Source organism: Takifugu flavidus, chromosome 13 (genome assembly GCF_003711565.1).
Source record: "Takifugu flavidus isolate HTHZ2018 chromosome 13, ASM371156v2, whole genome shotgun sequence".
In the NCBI taxonomy this organism is placed as follows: Eukaryota; Metazoa; Chordata; class Actinopteri; order Tetraodontiformes; family Tetraodontidae; genus Takifugu; species Takifugu flavidus.
The window spans coordinates 15,298,512-15,316,733 of record NC_079532.1 but is presented as its reverse complement, the minus strand read 5'-3'; the positions used below and the strand labels follow the sequence as shown (position 1 = coordinate 15,316,733).

The 18,222-nt window shown below is 41.0% G+C and overlaps 1 protein-coding gene across 10 annotated transcripts in view; it reads right to left on the bottom strand.

Annotated features, from left to right (window-relative positions):
* The window catches only part of LOC130536635 (spondin-1-like), a 104,318-nt gene that overhangs the window by 21,866 nt on the left and 64,230 nt on the right, over nt 1–18,222 (bottom strand). For 7 of the 10 annotated variants that reach the window (XM_057052716.1, XM_057052720.1, XM_057052717.1 and 4 more), the window contains 4 exons: nt 13,039–13,086; nt 11,797–11,861; nt 11,151–11,352; nt 2,139–2,279 (listed from right to left, as the gene is read on the bottom strand). In XM_057052716.1, the coding sequence (XP_056908696.1) occupies nt 2,139–2,279; nt 11,151–11,352; nt 11,797–11,861; nt 13,039–13,086 (456 nt within the window). The remainder of the gene's footprint in view (nt 1–2,138; nt 2,280–11,150; nt 11,353–11,796; nt 11,862–13,038; nt 13,087–18,222) is intronic. The other 3 variants (XM_057052713.1, XM_057052718.1, XM_057052715.1) reach the window with 2 other exon arrangements.

Here is an 18,222-nt window from a genome sequence, read left to right as displayed (position 1 = left end):
GCTGAACATCGGGGTGGATGATGCCGTCATCTACCTCCTTCACACCTCCCTCACCCACCTGGAGAAGGCTGGAAGCACTGTGATGATCATGTTTTTTGATTTTTCCAGTGCATTCAACACCATCCATCCAAGGCTGCTGGGGGACAAGCTGCAGGTAGCTGGGGTGGATCACCACCTCACAACATGGATTTTAGACTACCTCACACAAAAACCATAGTTTGTCAGAGTGAAGGGCTCCAAGTCACATCGGCTTCTCTGCAGCACCGGTGTCACACAGGGAACAGTTCTGGCTCCTTTCCTGTTCACCCTCTACACTGTGGAATTTACATACTGTTCATCATCATGCCAACTCCAGAAGTTCTCTGATGACTCCGCTGCTGTTGGCCTCATCACTGATGGGGACGATGGGGAGTACAGAGGACTTATTGAGGACTTTGTGGACTGGAGCCTGCGGAACAACCTCCAGATCAACGCCAGTAAAACCAAGGAGCTGGTGGTGGATTTTCGCAGGAGTAACAACCCCCCATCTGCACCGGTGAACATCCTGGGAAAGGACGTCGATGTTGTGAAGTCCTATAAGTACTTGGGTGTTCACCTAAACAATAACCTGGACTGGACACACAAAACAGACGCCCTTGTAAAGAGCAGCAAGAGCAGACTGTTCCTGCTCAGGAGGCTGAGGTCTTTTGGAGTGCAGGGACCACTCCTGAACACTTTTTATGACTGTGATGGCATCTGCCATCTTTTATGGGATAGTCTGCTGGTTCAGCAGCATCACGGACAGGGACAGGAGGAGGATGGACAGACTGGTAAGGAGGGTCAGCTCTGTCCTGGGATATCCTCTGGGCTCAATGGAGGTGGTGGGAAATGGGAGGATGATGGCTAAGCTGTCATCCATGTTGAACAACACGTCCCACCCCCTACAGGGCACTCTGACAGCACTGGGCAGTTCATTCAGTGAGTGGCTGCTCCAACCTTGCTGTGTGAAGGGGAGGTATCGCAGATCTTTCCTGCCGGCTGCTGTCAGACTGCACAATAAACACAATGACCGCTAGTCTGGAGACTAGTAGACATAAATATATGTCTAAATTTACCAATGGACTCACAATAACTTTACAACTGTCTAATAGCATTTCAACCATTCTGCACACACTGAACATTATATATATATATATATATATATATAATAATGTGTGTATGTGTGTGTGTGCGTGTGTGCGTGTATACAGTATGTGTATACAGTATGTGTGGATAGGTCAGTGGTTTCAACCCCCAATATCGAGATTGTTTACAAAGCCCAAATGACAGACAGAATCAGGAAAAGAGAGTTGTGGTATGATAATATGATGGGTGTAAGTTGAACGTGGCTCTTCTTTATGAACTGAGACAGTGCTCATGTACCTGTGACAAGACCCTGCAAACTTCTGTAACTAATTAAACTATTATGTTATGAATACAAATCACACATTTCATTGATTGAGAATCGATTTTTCCTGAAAAAATGAACAGCTTGATGTTGCCAACCTTCCTCTATTGTTTCCATATCCTCTAACAATCATAAACTGCAATCAACACAAACAACAGTGTTTCTCCCTCTGCATATGGACCCAGTCTGTCACCTTGCTAAAATGCAAATTAAGTGTGTGGTTTGCACTTGTTTACATGTAGGTAGAGTAGCCTACAACTTACCAGATAGTCCTACAACGTCCAACACCTTCGTCTAGAAAACTACTCCACCTTGGCCTTCAAGTGAGTTGATAATGTCAAGGGGGTGAACCTAGAAGCCTTAGACTGTTATGTTGGAATTCATTGATTAACCCTCTGGATGTGTCATGGGCCTATCAGTGAAACACCCAAGAAGAAGGGTGCCCACTTTATAACCCAAAGAATGCAATCACTTACTTGGCATCCCACAGTTTTAGTGGGGTCTCAAGAATTCAATAAAGGATATTATCATCTAGTCCTATACAACAAAGCAGCTTTAACAGTATCAATTTGTGCACTATGCACACTACACCTCATTAGCCTGTTTTTTTCTGAAAAAGGGTTGTTTTTTTCTTTAGAATATTCTATTGTGTGTTTAAAGGAACAGAAAGAATACTTTTCTTCATAAGTTTACAATACAGGCTTAAGTTTACCGTTCTCGCAATGCGTTCCACTGTTATCCTGGCTAAGGGGATAATAGCACCTCCCTCTGGGTCATAAAATGGACTCTGGGGATGGTCCAAGCTTGTCAAAGGTCGAATCTTGTCCTGGGGAATAGTGGGCTTGTTTGGTGACTGCAAAATAACAAATTGTGAAAATTAATTATTTTTTCATATACAATAAAAAAGTTTTAACTGCAACAGTTTAAACGGTCAGAATAGAGTGATGTCATGCAGTGCCTGCCGGCTCATTAACTAAATAGGCCTGTGAGAGGCACTAGGGAGAAGCCAAGGGAGAAGCCAAAACCCACCTGTTTTTAAATGCTAATTTAGAGCACTTAACGACTGATTTCATTTAGGCTGAATTGATGACCATTACAACCGGAAAACTTTTACATATATGTGTGTGACTTGTCATTAAATTATCTTAAAAGGTGTAGGAAGAGCGACAAGTTCAATACGAAGCTGGATTTTCTATGGAAGCTCATGGCAGACTTGAGCGGAACTGACAGTGCAGCAGCTCATTTTATAGGGCAATGATTTATTGAATGTTCTAAAAGTGCTGTTTGTGAAGTGGCAGAGGCTTGTAGACAACTGGAACACTTTTGGGGGAAAACCTGGTCTTATTAGGAGAGACGGTGTTCATCCTACCCGGGATGGTGCCTCGCTCTTTTCTAGTAACTTGGCCAAATTTTCTGAGTTCTCCGATTTATTATCTGACTTGGTCCTTAGAACGGACAAAGTCATTATCATTGGAGACTTTAATATCCATGTAGATGTTGTAAATGACAGCTTTAGAAATGGCTTCATTTCATTACTTGAGTCAGTTGGTTTCCTTCAACAGAAAAACTAACCAACTCATTGCTTCAACCACACCCTTGATCTATGTAGTTCTGACTTACGGTGTTGAGGTGGAACATGTGTCAGTGTTTCCTCAGAACCCGCTCCTGTCAGATCATTCTCTGATCACTTTTACATTGATGATTAAGGATTCTTCTATGTTCAGAACCCAGTCTGACTATAGCAGATGTCTTTCAGATAATGCTGTAGCTAAGTTTCAGGAAGCGATCCCTGTGGTAATCCCATGACCACCATGTGCTTCTCCAGGGATCAATCATTATAATCTTAGCCCTGCCGAGGTCCACTCTGTTGCTGAAGGTGCAGCAACCTCACTGAGAATCAAGTTTGATTCTGTTGTCCCCTTGAAAATTAAAATAGTAAATCAGAGATGTGCCCCCTGGTATAATTCACACACTAGGACCCTTAAGCAGAAAGTGTGAAGACTAGAAAGGAAGTGGTATTCTTGTAAAATAGACAGCTACCATTTAGCCAGGAAAGACCGTCTGGCAGTTTACAAAAATGAACTCCGTAAGGCTAGAACATCTTATTTTTCTTCTTTAATTGAAGAAAACCAGAATAATCCCAGATTTCTTTTCAGCACTGTGGCCAAATTGACCAAGAGTCACAGTGTTTTAGATCCACTTATCCCTTAGTGGTGAAGACTTCATGAGCTTCTTCACTGATAAAGTTCTAGCTTTCAGAGAAAAAGCTAATCAGGCCATCCCAACAACTGGACCATCACCATGTGCTGACTGTGGGAACATACAGGGTCTCCAACGAGCCCTTAAACTCCTCAACCCCTATATATTTTTCTGAGGCTTCTTTGCTAACTCCAAAATCCAAGTCCACCACGTGTCTTTTAGATCCCCTCCCAACACACCTGTTGAAGAATGTTTTACCAATGATAGGCAGATCTATCCTGGACCAGATCAATTGTTCTTTAGTGACATGTTATGTAACCCAGTCCTACAAGGTGGCAGTTAACCGTTGCGTAAAAAACATCACTGGATCCTGATGTGTTAGCAAATTATAGGCCGATATCCAACCTTCCTTTTATCTCTAAAATTCTTGAGAAGGTGGTGGTGACTTAGTTACTGGAGCACCTGCAGAGAAACAGCCTGTTTGGGATGTTTTAGTCAGGATTGAGAGCTCATCACAGCACAGAAGCAGCACTTCTTAAAGTTACTAATGATCTTCTCATAGCTTCAGATCATGGACTGGTCTCTATGCTGGTTCTGCTGGACCTCAGTGCTGCCTTTGATACAGTTGATCACAGCAACCTGTTACAGAGACTGCAACATATGATTGACATTAAAGGGACAGCCCTGGACTGGTTTAGATTGTATTTATCAGATAGATACCAGTTTGCTCATGTCCATGGTGCCCCCCCTTCATACAGTAGGGTTAGCCATGGAGTTCCACAAGGTTCTGTACTTGGACCAATCCTTTTCAACTTGAACATGCTTCGCTTTGGAAACATTATTCAGCAGCATGGGATAGAGTTCATTGTTATGCTGATGACACTCAGCTATATCTATCCATGAAACCAGAGAAGACAGTTAGTGAAGCTTCAGACCTACATAAAGTCTTGGATGTCTTCAAATTTCCTTCTTCTTAAGTCAGGAAAAACCAAGGTCATGGTGTTTGGTTCTGAACCTCTCAGGGATAGATTAGATCACCTTATCACTCTAGATGGTATCTTCCTAGCATCTAGTCTGTCTGTGAGGAATCTTGGAGTAACTTTTGACCAAAATCTGTCCTTCAACTCACACATTAAAATAGTCTCACCTGAGAAACATCACAAAGTTCAGGAAGCTACCAACACGGCATGATTCTGATAAGTTATTCCATGTATTTGTTTCTTCCAGGCTGGACTATTGTAATTCTCTATTATCAGGGTGTTCAAAAAACTCTTTAAGAAGCCCCCAGGTGATCCAAAATGCCTCAGCTAGAGTTCTGACAGGTACTGACAAAAGAGATCTCATAACTCCTGTACTGGCATCTCTTCATTGGCTGCCCATTAAATTTAGAATATTTTTTTAAATTCTTCTTCTGACCTACAAGGTCCTCAGAGGCCTAGCTCCATCCTACCTGGAGGAGCTAGTGGCACCTTATCAGCCCAATAGACCACTCTGCTCTCAGAATGCTGGTCTACTTGTGGTCCCCAGAGTCTTTAAAAGTAGAATGGGGGGCCGTGCTTTTCGCCATCAGGCCCCCCCTTCTGTGGAACCAGCTTCCTGTCCAGGTACGGGAGGCTGACTCCATCTCTATTTTAAAGATTAGACTTAAAACTTTCCTCTTTAAAAAGCTTATTATAACTAATTCTGTAGTTGCAGTTACTATCCAAGACAGACAAATTATCATACTTAGGGGTTTTTCTAATTATTAGGTTAACATCTTAGTCATGCTGCTATAGGCCGAGGCTGCTGGGGTCCAGAAACATGATCGCCTGACAGGCCTCTGTCACCCCACTGGGTCGTGACTTCCTCTCCTCTCCTCTCTCTCCTCTCCTCTCCTCTCCTCTCCTCTCCTCTCCTCTCCTCTCCTCTCCAAGTAGATCATTGATGATGTCGTTTCCTGTATAGTTTCTCTGCTCTAGAGGTATAGCCGCCTTTATAGCTGTATGCTGGCCTGCCGACCTCTGACCCTGCTGACCCACTCTACTCTCATACCAGCAGATTGTGCTATTAATGAATCTCTATGATCTCTGCCTGTTCTCTCCTCTACCTATCTTCTCCCTTCTCTCTTTTTCTGCCCCCCCCCCCCCCCCTTCTGTATTCATTTACAGGTATCGCCGCCTTTAGAGCTGCATAATGAACTCCAACACCGCTGACCCACTCAACCGGCAGCTTATTCAATATAATGTATTTTTGTATGTATTTCCATGCTCTATGCCTCTCCTCTCCTCTCCTCTCCTCTCCTCTCCTCTCCTCTCCTCTCCTACCTATTCTATTATCTGCCTGTCCTCTCCCTTCTCCTCTCTCTCTACCCATCTGGCCATCAGCAGGAGGGTCCCCCTACACGAGCCTGGTCCTGCTCAAGGTTTCTCCTTGCCACTGTGGCTTGTTAGGGGTCAGGCCCTGGGATTCTGTAAAGCACCTAGAAACAATTTTAATTGTAACAGATGCTATATAAATAAAGATTGATTAATTGATTGATTGATCAACCATGAGATGGGCAAGCAGTTGTCATAGGGACATCATTGAATACTTTGCAAATTTTTGAGGAATACACACTCACTGTGAATAATCTGTTAGTCGGTGATATGCTGAGACTGTGAGACTAACTGTGAGACTAAGGTAATTAAGCTTTATTATAAGTGTTGGTGTTACGGTTTAGTTCGAAAAGGACCTGAATGCAGACAGGAAACAGCCAACTTGGTTTCAAAAGGGCATCAAACGTTGCGAGAGGGATAAACACCCTGGGCACATAGAAAAGATCCTGTGCAATTCTTCACAAAAGGATGGAGGTGTGGTGACCTTAAGAATGAAGTAAAGAATTTAAAAAACAAAAAACAAAATCAGGAAGCTCAAATGAAGTGAATCCCAGGCCTATATAGCCAGTCTATTGATAATTGGAGTAATTTGAGTTTTTTAGTGGATTTAGGTGCTGATGGGTGCATCACCAACCAAGAGGTGGTGAGGTAGTCCAACTTTCCCACAGTGGAGCTCCCCGAGCCAGTCACTTTCTTGAACCTCAACGGTAAGCCACTAATGTATCAGACAATGGCACTCTCTCTTAAGATTTTTGGGAACCATCATGAGGTGGTGAGGTCAGTTTTTTGTTGTTCCTCATCATCCCCCGATGTCCTCAGGTCCTCCTGGTTGAGACTCCATAACACTCATTTTAACTGGTCGTCATGCATGCTCACTGGCCTGAGCGCTTTCTGCCACCCCAATTGTCTTCAGTCCGCTCAGTGCTCCCTACCTGCGAGCACAATTCCCCCTTCTGAGCCACCCGACCTGTCAATGGTGCTAGTGGAATATCATGATCTTGCAGAGGCATTCAGTAAAAAGCGTACTCTCTCTCTCTCTGCCTCCTTATCAGCCCTCTGACTGCTGCATCAACCTCCTTCCCAGGGTGCCGCTTCCGTTCGGCAGGTTAAACCACCTCTCCAGAGCTGAATAGGAGGTAATGGAGAGGACAGGAGGTAATGGAGACATGACAGAGTAGTGCAGAATTTTTCTTTGTACAACAGGATGGTTCCCTACAGCCATGCATTGACCATCGGGGTCTCAAGGAGATCACCATGATGAATAAGTACCCTCTTCCTCTCTTGGACACTGCCTTCAGTCCTTTTCAAAAGGCCCAGTTCTTCACCAAGCCCGACCTGAGAAATGCTTACCATCTCATCCCGGATCTGGCAGGGGGGATTAGTAGAAAACAACCTTCAATACACCCCTTGGACACTTTGAGTGTCTAGTAATATCTTTTGGTTCGACTAATGCCCTGTTCTGTTTCACACTTAGTCAATGGGGTGTTGCGAGACATGCTCAACCGGTTCCTATTTTGTCAGTTTGTTGACGATGTTCTTATTTTTTGAGACTCAAGAAGAGCACATCCAGCACGTTCGTTTAGTTCTTCAGCACCTCCTTGAAAACAAGCTGTATGTGAAGGCCCAGAAGTGAGTTTTATGTCACCTCTGTCACTTTTCTGCATTTCGTCATCCAACAGGGGCAACTCTGTCCGCATCCATCGAAGGTGAAGGCCGTGGTGGAGTGGCCAACTCCTTCTTCCTGAAAACAGCTTCAGCATTTCCAGGGCTTTGTCAACTTTTATCGACAATTTATCTAAGGTTACAGCAAGGTGGTAGCCCCTCTGACCAGTTTGATGCAAAACCTCAAGCCATTCTGCTGGTCCCAAGAGACTGGGCCTGTGTTCTCTCAAGTCCCTATTTCACCTGCAGTTCTATTTTGGTCAACTTGGATCCCAGTCAGTTTGTGGTGGATGTTTCTGCCTCACACTCTCTCTCAGCAAGATCCTGTGGACCAGAAGCTCCATCCCTGTGCTTTCTTTAGTCGTCGACTGACGACCCTACACTATGATTCCTAGGTAATCCAAGGTAAGATTTCTGTGTCAACTGGACTGTTTTTTCCTTGAAGATGTTTCACCTTCTCTCCAGAAGGCTTCTCTAGTTCTGAACTCACTTGAAAATATCGCCTAATTACACATTTTTCACATTAACAGTCACACTGTGTATTCCTCAAAATCTCTGCTTCCTGTTGAGTCGTTGGCAGGATCGTTCACCGAGTTTTGGTTTGTGTGTCTCCCCTTTGTCTGCTTGGTCACATGGTGGTGAATCACCACCTTTTGGATTATTCTTGGAAGGAAAGAAGGACTGCATTTTTTATAGGTGATAGGAAGTGCCATAGCCCACCACCTCTGTTTAAGGATGGTTTTTCCAATTTGACATGGATGGCTTCCTGGACGCTGCTCTCGAACCAGTGATCTTCTCTGGCTTGTACCCGTACTTGACTGTCCTCAAAGGATTGCCTGCTTTCCTTTAGGTGTAGGTGTACTGTTGAGTCCTGACCTGAAGAGGTGGCATGTCTGTGTTGGGCCATTCCTTTATGGCAGTGCTTCTCAATTATTTTCTGTTACGCCCCCCCTAGGAAGAAGAAACCCCCCCGCCGTGACTATAATTAATATCATTTGTCTATGAAATTGTTATAAGTACACCTCTGCATAACATTGTATCCTTATTAATATTAAAGAAAACAAAAAAAGAAAGAAATATAGACCAAAGCCGGATGATTGTTGCCAATATTCGGCACGTTTTTGCCGAAAAAACTCAAGCGGCTGATCAGCGTGACTGGGGTGTAATGTCTTTAAGTGACGCCTTCATTTATTTGGCTTCATGCTGTCCTGCCAACATTTTTAGACACAGTAAACACACCGGTCTTTCCTCGTCTCCCACCGTAGTCGCAGTGAAGCCAAGCGCTATATATGCTTCGTCATATTTCCTCGTCTTAGCTTTCGGGAGACTTTCGTTTGTCTCATTATCTCCGTCTCTCTCCGCCTTTCTTTTAATCACTGTTAAGTATTTTTTCATGCTGTCTCTTGGTGGTTTGTTCACTGTACTTCCTATCTCTTGCTCTGTGGTGTGTGCGCGCGGGATGTGCAATTACACTTTATTCTAGTACGGCAAAAAAAACATGTTCTCCGGGGTCACACGCGCCCCCCCTGGCATGGGCGCGCCCCACTATTTGAGAAGCGCTGCTTTATGGAGAGGTTTAGTTTCACCAATGTACAGTTCCTTGCATTCCTCCTGGCACTGTACAGCATATTAGCATATTACTTTGTTTGTCTTGGTGTCTTGTCCTTCGTGTGATTCTCCTGAATTTTTCCAAGACTCCAGAGAGGTAGGGGATAGAAACGATGTGGTGTCTGTTTCTCTCCTCTCCTTTGCTGGGGTCTCATTTTTTGGAGGTCTTTGTGAAGGCCCAGTTTGGGTAACAGCATGTTTTGCTGGCCAGCAGTACCTGTACTTGATTGTCCTCAAAGGAGTGTCCGCTTTCCTTTTTGTTCTTTTCCTGTTTGTTTTGTTTTGTTTGTTTTGTTAAATACATTTCAGAGAAAAAGAAGTTTGTCCATATAATACTTACAGCTAAAAAAATGTGAGTGAAGTGGTGACTTTTTGCTTTTGCTTTGATTGGTGAGTATATTACAATTGTTCTATGTGCTTCAGTTTTTCCCAGCTACTTCAAGTTGCGTGGTTTCCTCGCGATGTCAGAGCTATGTTTGGTAAGATGCTCACCAAGAAAGGTTGCCAAATGTTTAATAAGGAATGAACAACTAAATACATTTTCACTTTTTCAAGTACGGTCAATGGCTGTATTTCTTTGACAAGAAACATTGTCGATTTGAAGGAAAATAACATCAGCCATCACTTTTCCACCAAGCATGCTAATTACACTAACAACCACTCAACACAAGAACGGACAGCTAGTGCCAAGCAGGAGTCAGCTGTTAGCCTAGCCACTGCATGGCAGCAAATGTTTTGCAGGGATACACAGCAAGTATAATATAGTCGAAACAGCAAATGCTTTATATTTATATCAGGCCATTGGCATTTTTTTAAATTTCTTTCCCAATTACTTTTATAAAGTATTTTTAGTCTGCTGTGACATTAGATTTCTTTTTACCTCACTTATCCTCTTGTTTTGTTGTACAGGGCCATCTCAATTCAGATTATTTACAGTCGGCCACATAAGCGCTGCATCTTGATGCTAATCCAATCTGGACACCGCAAGTCCTACTGTTATATTTTCTAACTACCAACTATGTCAACATAATTATTTCAGTTATGAAAAGCAGCAAGCTATGTGTAGGTATTGCAGAGCAGTACAATGCAGGTGATTAGGATGGATATTAGCAAGTATGGGAAAAGACTAGTGGTTCCTCTCATCGATAAGAGTTAATACTCTAGTCTGTATTAGATGATCAGTGCCATTATTTGTTGCCTGATAAATGACAGTAGTCTGTACAATATTGTGATATGGGCATGGTAATTCATAGGCTTTCCTGTGGAAAAGGGATTTCTTGGCCAAGAAAGCAAGCTACAACAAAAGACTGCATATAAGCACTCATTTGAAAGAATGTCTTCAAAACTGGACTTAAATTTTGCCTTCAAAATTAAAATATTCAGCTAGGTTTTAAAGCTTTTTACACATTTTATTTTATTCCTTGTAGCTGAGACATATTTATTTCCCTTTTGACTGAAAGCCTAGTTTTAAGTTTAGTTATATAATTTTCTATTTTCAGCAGTCAGGTAGCAAAATGCAGGAATGGCTGCAGGGACCTTGATTTTCCATATGTATGTAGCTTTCCCCATAACCCGCAAGGAACAGAGGATATAAGATTAATTTATAGATGAATGGATGGTTCTAGCTTGCTTGTCACATGCCTTCACTGCGTAGACTAACAGTAGCAGCAACAACAATCTGTGAGCTCACCCATGCTGTTGTCTGAGGCACAGGTAGAGTACTACCTGCATTACCTCATGCAAGTTGATCAAGAATAAAGTGATGAGGCTCTAACTTCCCTGAAAGCACATTACTGATACATACGTCTGGATACATGAAATTTGTAGTTATATTTACTTTGCATGACACAGTGTAACAATATTAAAACAGTGTAACAATAACAATATTAATTATCAAATACCTCATATGTGACACCGCTATCTGTTCCTGCATCCCAGGGAATAAGGTCTGCCACAAGCTTCTGGATCCAGCCGCACTCCTTGGTACAGAGGTCCTCTCCTGACAGCCCTACATTCCAGTCTGGACTGGGCCCCAGCATGGTGAGGAATGACATGAGGTGGCGGGCTTGATCAACAAAAAACTCTGCTGATGGAGCTGCTCGTCTGGAAAGGGCAGTGTATAATGACATACATAGAATTATGATTTTAATAGCAACATTCATTTTGTTTTGTTTCCTTGAACACTTTAATCCTTTTGGGGTCACAGGGAGGGTGCTGGAGCCTATCCCAGCTGCATATGGGCAAAGTTAGGATGCACCCCCTGGATGAGTCGCCATATATGTATGTATAAATACATACATATATACTGTATATACACACACCTGTGTATATAAAGCACATTTTCCCAAAAGATGTGTTTGTACACATTTATTTACATGTTTTCATATATGGCTGAGTGATACAAATGTGTTGAAGATTTCTTGTAGAGTAGGAACTTAAACAAAAACTAAACAATTTATCACTGTAATTGGATCTGCAATTATTAGGTATTTGTTTGGAGTCAAACAAATGCACTGATGTCCATTAAAGATATTGACTGATACTCACAGGTTAAGTGGCTGCCAAGCTGGCCACTGAGCCTTTGTCTTAATGACAGTCATTACCTCATTTCCCTGTGGATAAAGACAAGTATACAGACAAAAACCGAGATAAAAATTCAATAATAAACCTTAAATTGGGAGGACAAGCACAGATTATTTTAATGTCCAGAAAGAAATCAAGTAAAAATGCTCCTATTTTACAGCCATTACCTGTTATTTAAATGATGCCTAACACTGAGAATGCCCACTACTGACTAAAAAGTAGTATGGTTACTTTGTAAACTGCACAATGAAATCTTGATTATGCATGCAATGCAATGATGTAGCCAAAAGAGAAGGACTGTGTTTTTATGAGGCAAATTTGATTGGAGACTTTAAAAAGCTTATGATGTGCAAATTGTATTTTATCCTTTTAATACTATGTAATGATATGGTTTATTATAACATTTCCACAATAACAGCAGTTAAAATTTTGCTAAGAAAATCCGATATGTCTTCCCCTCTGCCATTTTTTCTTCTGGGACAACGTGAAGAGAAATAAAAATATGTATTGGCCTGGAAACAAACCTACATGCAAATAAATGTCCCTCTTTCTGGGAAGCATTGGGCATATGTAGACAGATACAACACATATCTTGACTATGAATATGGACAACAAAGGGGACAGATACACAAGCTGGCATTGAGAAAAAAAAACAAAAAACAAACAAAACAAAAAAACTAAACTAACAAAACAAACCCACAAAACAAAATGAAAACAAGACCTATCTGTGTTATAAACAGGGTTAGGGTTATACCATTTATAAAACAAGAAAAAATAAATAATTATACAAAACAATGTTTTGCTATAGTCCTCAATTTTCTGAAATCTGTTGTATGATGTACTTTAATAAATTATTAATTTTTGTTTGACTACAAACTTATATTTATTGTAATCTCATTTTGCTTTCCTGGCATGACATTTCTTATAGGTGCTATAGCCTGTTTTTTTTTTCCTTTTGGATTTTGTAATGTTTCAGTATACTTTAATTTCATGTCATGACATGACAAATTATAACTTTTTAAAAAAACTTTTTTTCAATGATGCAATGTATACAAAGATGAACACATATAATAACCTTTGTAATGGTATGGAATTGCTGTCATCAATGAATGTGGATGCATGTTATAATGGATGTTTTATACTAAAACCAGATGGGAGTGCAGAAGAGATGGAGATGCAGGTAAAGACAAAGGGGAACAACAGAACCTTGAACAGGACCATACTTCTATGGGGGATCGTCCTGCTGATAGCCAGCTGCATAAAAGGAGAAGAGGGGGAAAGTGGGAAAGGCAGAAATAGAAGGCTAGATACATTCCGAACATCATACACTCAAATACAGTAATTATACTGAGGAAAAAAATAAAATTGATTTACACAAGAGAAGGTGTTCAATGCATCATACTTTGACAGTCTATTGTGATAAGATGGGAGTGGCAGCAATCTATCATATCAATTTATTAATAATCTCCAAACCCAAGCATGGTTATAGTTCAGTTGAACTCGTGACTATTGGCATTACTCATCTGTGTAGTCGTGTATTGGGTGTTTTCCATTCCGGATTTCTGTAAAGAGAAAATAAGTTGCCACAAAAAATCTCTTTCAAAATTTGAGCAGGATAAACCCTGGCATTATTGTCTTGCAATATGTCATGCCATCAGGCAATAAAGGATCCAATGATGGAATAATCTGGTAATTTAATATATATTCAGGTAGTCCGATGAGCTCATAATTGGGGTGCAAAATATTGCCAAACCTAGACCTGACTAACTACAGCAACCCCAGATCATCGCACTGACCCCACAGGCTTGTACAGTAGTCACTAGGTATGATGTGACTTCACTTCACTTCATCTGCCTTTCTTCTTACCCTGATGTGCCCATCATTCTGAAACAAGGTATATCTGGGCACATCAGACCACATAACCTACTTCCATTACTTCCAATCATCCTGCTACCCAGAAATTTGAAGCCTTTTTTTCCCTTCTGATACATAGCTGTCAGTCCTAATTCCTTGGATTCCCTTCACAATGTTTTCATGGAATTGCTCTTACATTCACAATTAAACATAACCTTGAGTTCTACTGTGGTTTTTCTACAATTTCATTTCAACAAAGATTTAAGTGATCGCTTTTTAGGGGCAGGTGCTTAAAATTAAAAAGAGGCACATGGATCAAGACATTTTAACACCAGCAATGACGTACAGCACAATCAGCTAATTTGTAGCAACCCATTTTTCTTAAGAATGCAAGATACTGACAGTGCTTTGAAATGGCTCACTGTTACTGACCTGCTGTAGTGGGGATGTTTCTGCAGGAAACTGGTTGCTGAGAGAAGCTACAGTCAAATCTGACTGTAAACAGGGGGAGATTCTCACTGGAAAGCTGGCTGCTGCACACCAATATTAAGTAGCAATTAGAGACAATAAGTAAATAAGTAAATACATTCAAGAAAGTGTGGTAAATAATCTGAAAAGAGAAAATTATTGAGGGGGTGGTCATGGCAGGGGAAATAGTGGGAAAAAAATCTACATTATATGGAGAAAGTTGTGTGTCAGAGTAGCATTAATCTTACCTTTAATCAGCAATTAGTGCGATTTGATTGTTGTGATAAGAGTAACTTTCCATTGGCCATGACCTCAGAAATGTCAATGACATCACAAGTGATTGATTAGAACATCCTTCTCAATTTCCAATAAAATATATTTGACAACTTCTCCTCTAAGCAAAGGGTGCAAAGTTTTGTTTTCACTAGTTTTAGGTTTGAAAAAGAACATTCCATCTTTGCCCTGAGAAGTGTGCCATATGTCTCAGCAGCTCAAATTATGTAAGCAAATATTTGTCTTCCTCCTTAATGTTAAAGAACTTGCAGGGACTATCCATAGTTTGTAAAGCCTCTGTTGAGATTATCGCTGTTTTCGAGTTCTTTGGGACTGTCAGGCAATGAATGGCATTCAAGATTTTCCATGTAGAGTTATCTTCTCTTATTGTTACAGTTACCACAGGTGAGGGGCTCAGTCGCATTAATTCAGCCTTCTCTGTAGGCTATTTGAAGATTTCTACTATTTGTTTGTAGATTTAACTATTCCTCTGGGTCAGCCTCTACAATGCTCATCAAATGTTTTGTGTGCTCTCCTTTCCTCCTCCTCATCAAGCAGACTAGTTATGATGATTCCTGTGTAGTTTTTCTGCTTCTCCCCCCCCTCCCCTCTCTATTTATTTACAGGTATCGCCGCCTTCAGAGCTGCATGACGACCTCCGGCCCCGCTGACCCATTGTATAGTGTATTCTCTCCTCTCCTCTCCTCTCCCCCTCCTTCTCTCTCCTTCTCCTTCTCCCTCTCCTCTCCTCTCCTCTCCTCTCCTCTCCTCTTCTCTCCTCTCCTCTCCTCTCCTCTCCTCTCTCTTTACCCAGCTGGCCATCAGCAGGAGGGTCCCCCTACATGAACCTGGTCCTGCTCAAGGTTTCTTCCTGTTAAAGGGGAGTTTTTACTTGCCACTGTTGCTTGTCTGGGGTTAGGCCCTGGGATTCTGGAAAGCGCCTTGAAACAATTTTGATTGTATAAGACGCTATATAAATAAAGATTGATTTGATTTTGATTTGTGCTGCAGTCAGGTCCATGTCTTTTTGCTGCAATGTGTCAGATGCAGTTGGAGTCATCTGGACAGACGGATGACCTCTGGACACAGGAAATATTCAAAATGATGTTTTTGTGAAGGATCATTGGATCATCTGAGGTTGATGGACCTTGTATTGTCATTTCCTTAAGAAACAGCATGACAGCTGGGAGGATCTCTTCAGAGTCTTCAGCGAACATTCGTTGGAGGCTCATCGAGCGTCTGTCAGCCTCTTTAGCTCCAGCAGGCGCTGATCAAGACACAATGTTTTCTGCATTTACCATATTTTCCAGAGAATGAAGCGCATTTAAAAGCCTTTAATTTTCTCAAAAAATGACAGCGTGCCTTATAATCCAGAGCATCTTATATATGGAATTATCCTGTTTGTGCTTACTGACCACAAAGTAATTTTGTTGTGGTACAGAGTGCTCATGGTGCTCTGTCAAAATGTTTTAGTACAACTTTGATAAACTACAAAGCCCCACCGCTTGCAGCATTACAGCTACTATAGTCAGGAGCATCTTGGAGTAATGTACACTGTGCTTCACCATAACATTACAGTGTGTAGGACCCCAAAACGGGAGTTACAACGCAAACTTCAAACTCAAGGGAGAAACGCAGTAGAACATGGAAATAGAGCAGCTGCAAAAGACTCCAACATTAAAGAATCAATAGTACAGAATTGGAGGAAGCAAGACATTGACCTATGCCAAGTAAAGACCACCCAGAGTTTCTGAGGGAACAACGCGAGATGGCCACAGTTAGAGGACAAAATTGAACAGTGGGTTATTGAACAGAGAGCAGCAGGTAGAAACATCTCTATAGTCTCTATTCAAATGAAGGCAACAGAGTTATCACCGTCTTACAGCAACTGCCAAAAGATTACGAAGAAAAGATGGCCACTTTCCATGTTATAACTGAACAATTTTAAATTATTGTGAATACATTCATTAATGTTTGAACAATGTTGTGCCTGGCAATGCACATACCAGGCCTTTGAATTTTTTTAGGATTCCTAATTGAAGTCCGTTAAAGCACCCACTCATATTTGTAGCCCAATCCTAACCTTGACCCAATTCAATTCACAATTCAAACCTGAAGGGAGTGCTCCTTAATTTCCATTTTTCAGTGACAAATCTGTGGTTTCTTTCATCCATCATTTCACTCCTTTCAATTTATGTTTTAATGATGTTTCACTGATCTGGCCAAAGCTTTGATAATGCAGTGTTGACTTCTGTTTCAAAGGAGTGAGCGGTCTTTTTCTTTCTCCACCAATTTAACTCTTCTGTTTTCCAGCTTGTCCACTTTTCTTCATTTAAGAAAAGATGACAACTGAAAAAACATGGCATCAGCCCTCTTCATTCTTTGAAAATGATGATTACTAGATGGCATGTTCCACTCTTGCCACACATTTGACTAAAAGCCTCATCATAAATCATCATTGCAGGACATGGGCAGGAGCAGTTAGGTGCATAAGTCCAAGTAAGTTTGAGAATGGCCTTTCTTTGGCTTCAATCTCTCGTGACTTGCCGTTCCGTCTAAAATTGGCTTTGAATCTCTCTAGCTCTCTCACTCGAACGTCTTTCTCCTGGCTTGCTCTTTCCTCGAGTAAAATGAGACTTAATCTCTCTCTTCCTCCACCCAACTCCCCAACTAATAGATTAGACTCTACTTACTGTCCATCTAAAACAAAGCAAAATTTGCTATTGTATTAATTTATTATTTAATTACACATCTCTTGCCATTCATCAATATTAAAGTAATGATAGAAAAATATTATAGAAGCAAAACATAGCAATTGTGATTATTATTGTTCATAAGAAAAAACTTCTGCATTGTAAATTAATAGTACATGTGTTATTCTTACCTGTTACCTGTGTTCTTCATCCAGCTGGTGAGGGATCCACTACCCTTAGCAGAATCACACAGCACCTTTGGTTTTTGGTTCCACCTCCTCTCCTTACAAGGCATGTCTGCACAATCAAATATCATAATTTCTAAAAGAAAATGTGATTCCCCAGTGCATGCACACATGATGACATTTAATTCATTTTCTGGAAATAATGTATAGAATGGCAACAGGTTTGCTGAGCTAATCTATATAACACAATGTATTCTTACCCAAGCATACAGCAGAAAGCTTTTTTATCAGTTTAAATTGCACATCCTGGCATATATGTTGTCTATATATTGTTGTATACTGTATATAGACAATGTTTGACTGACATTTTCAAACTTATTTTGAGTGAGATATTGCTCAGTTTATGTAATATTTTTGCTGTTTTTAACATTAACATTGCTGCTGTGAAAAAATATTGTCACATTTAAAATGTAGATCTATTCTAGTATCTATCTTTTTTTAAATATTGTAATTACAAGAGTTTGACATTATGTGAATATGCTTAAATGTAGTTAATTATAATTCCACCAGAGAGATGGGAAAAGGTAAACTCCAGAAACTTACTTAAAAAAAACAAATGTAAAATATACTCATCCCCACAGTTACCTAAACGAGTAGCTAATGGACAATTCTTGTACAATTAGCAACAGGTAAGATTGCTCACAGTATGCTTCGTTCACTTAGTCATTTGCCTTACATGACACTAAACAACATAGACACAGTACTTCTGCAACCACTTACCAACATTTGACGATAAATATACTCCTGCAAGACGAGAGTACTTTGCAGCATCCCAGTGTTGTCTCAGTTGCAAAGCAAGAAGAGGACTTCAGGTGGCCTAAGAGCACGTCAAGGCACGACACGGATGAACGAGGGTA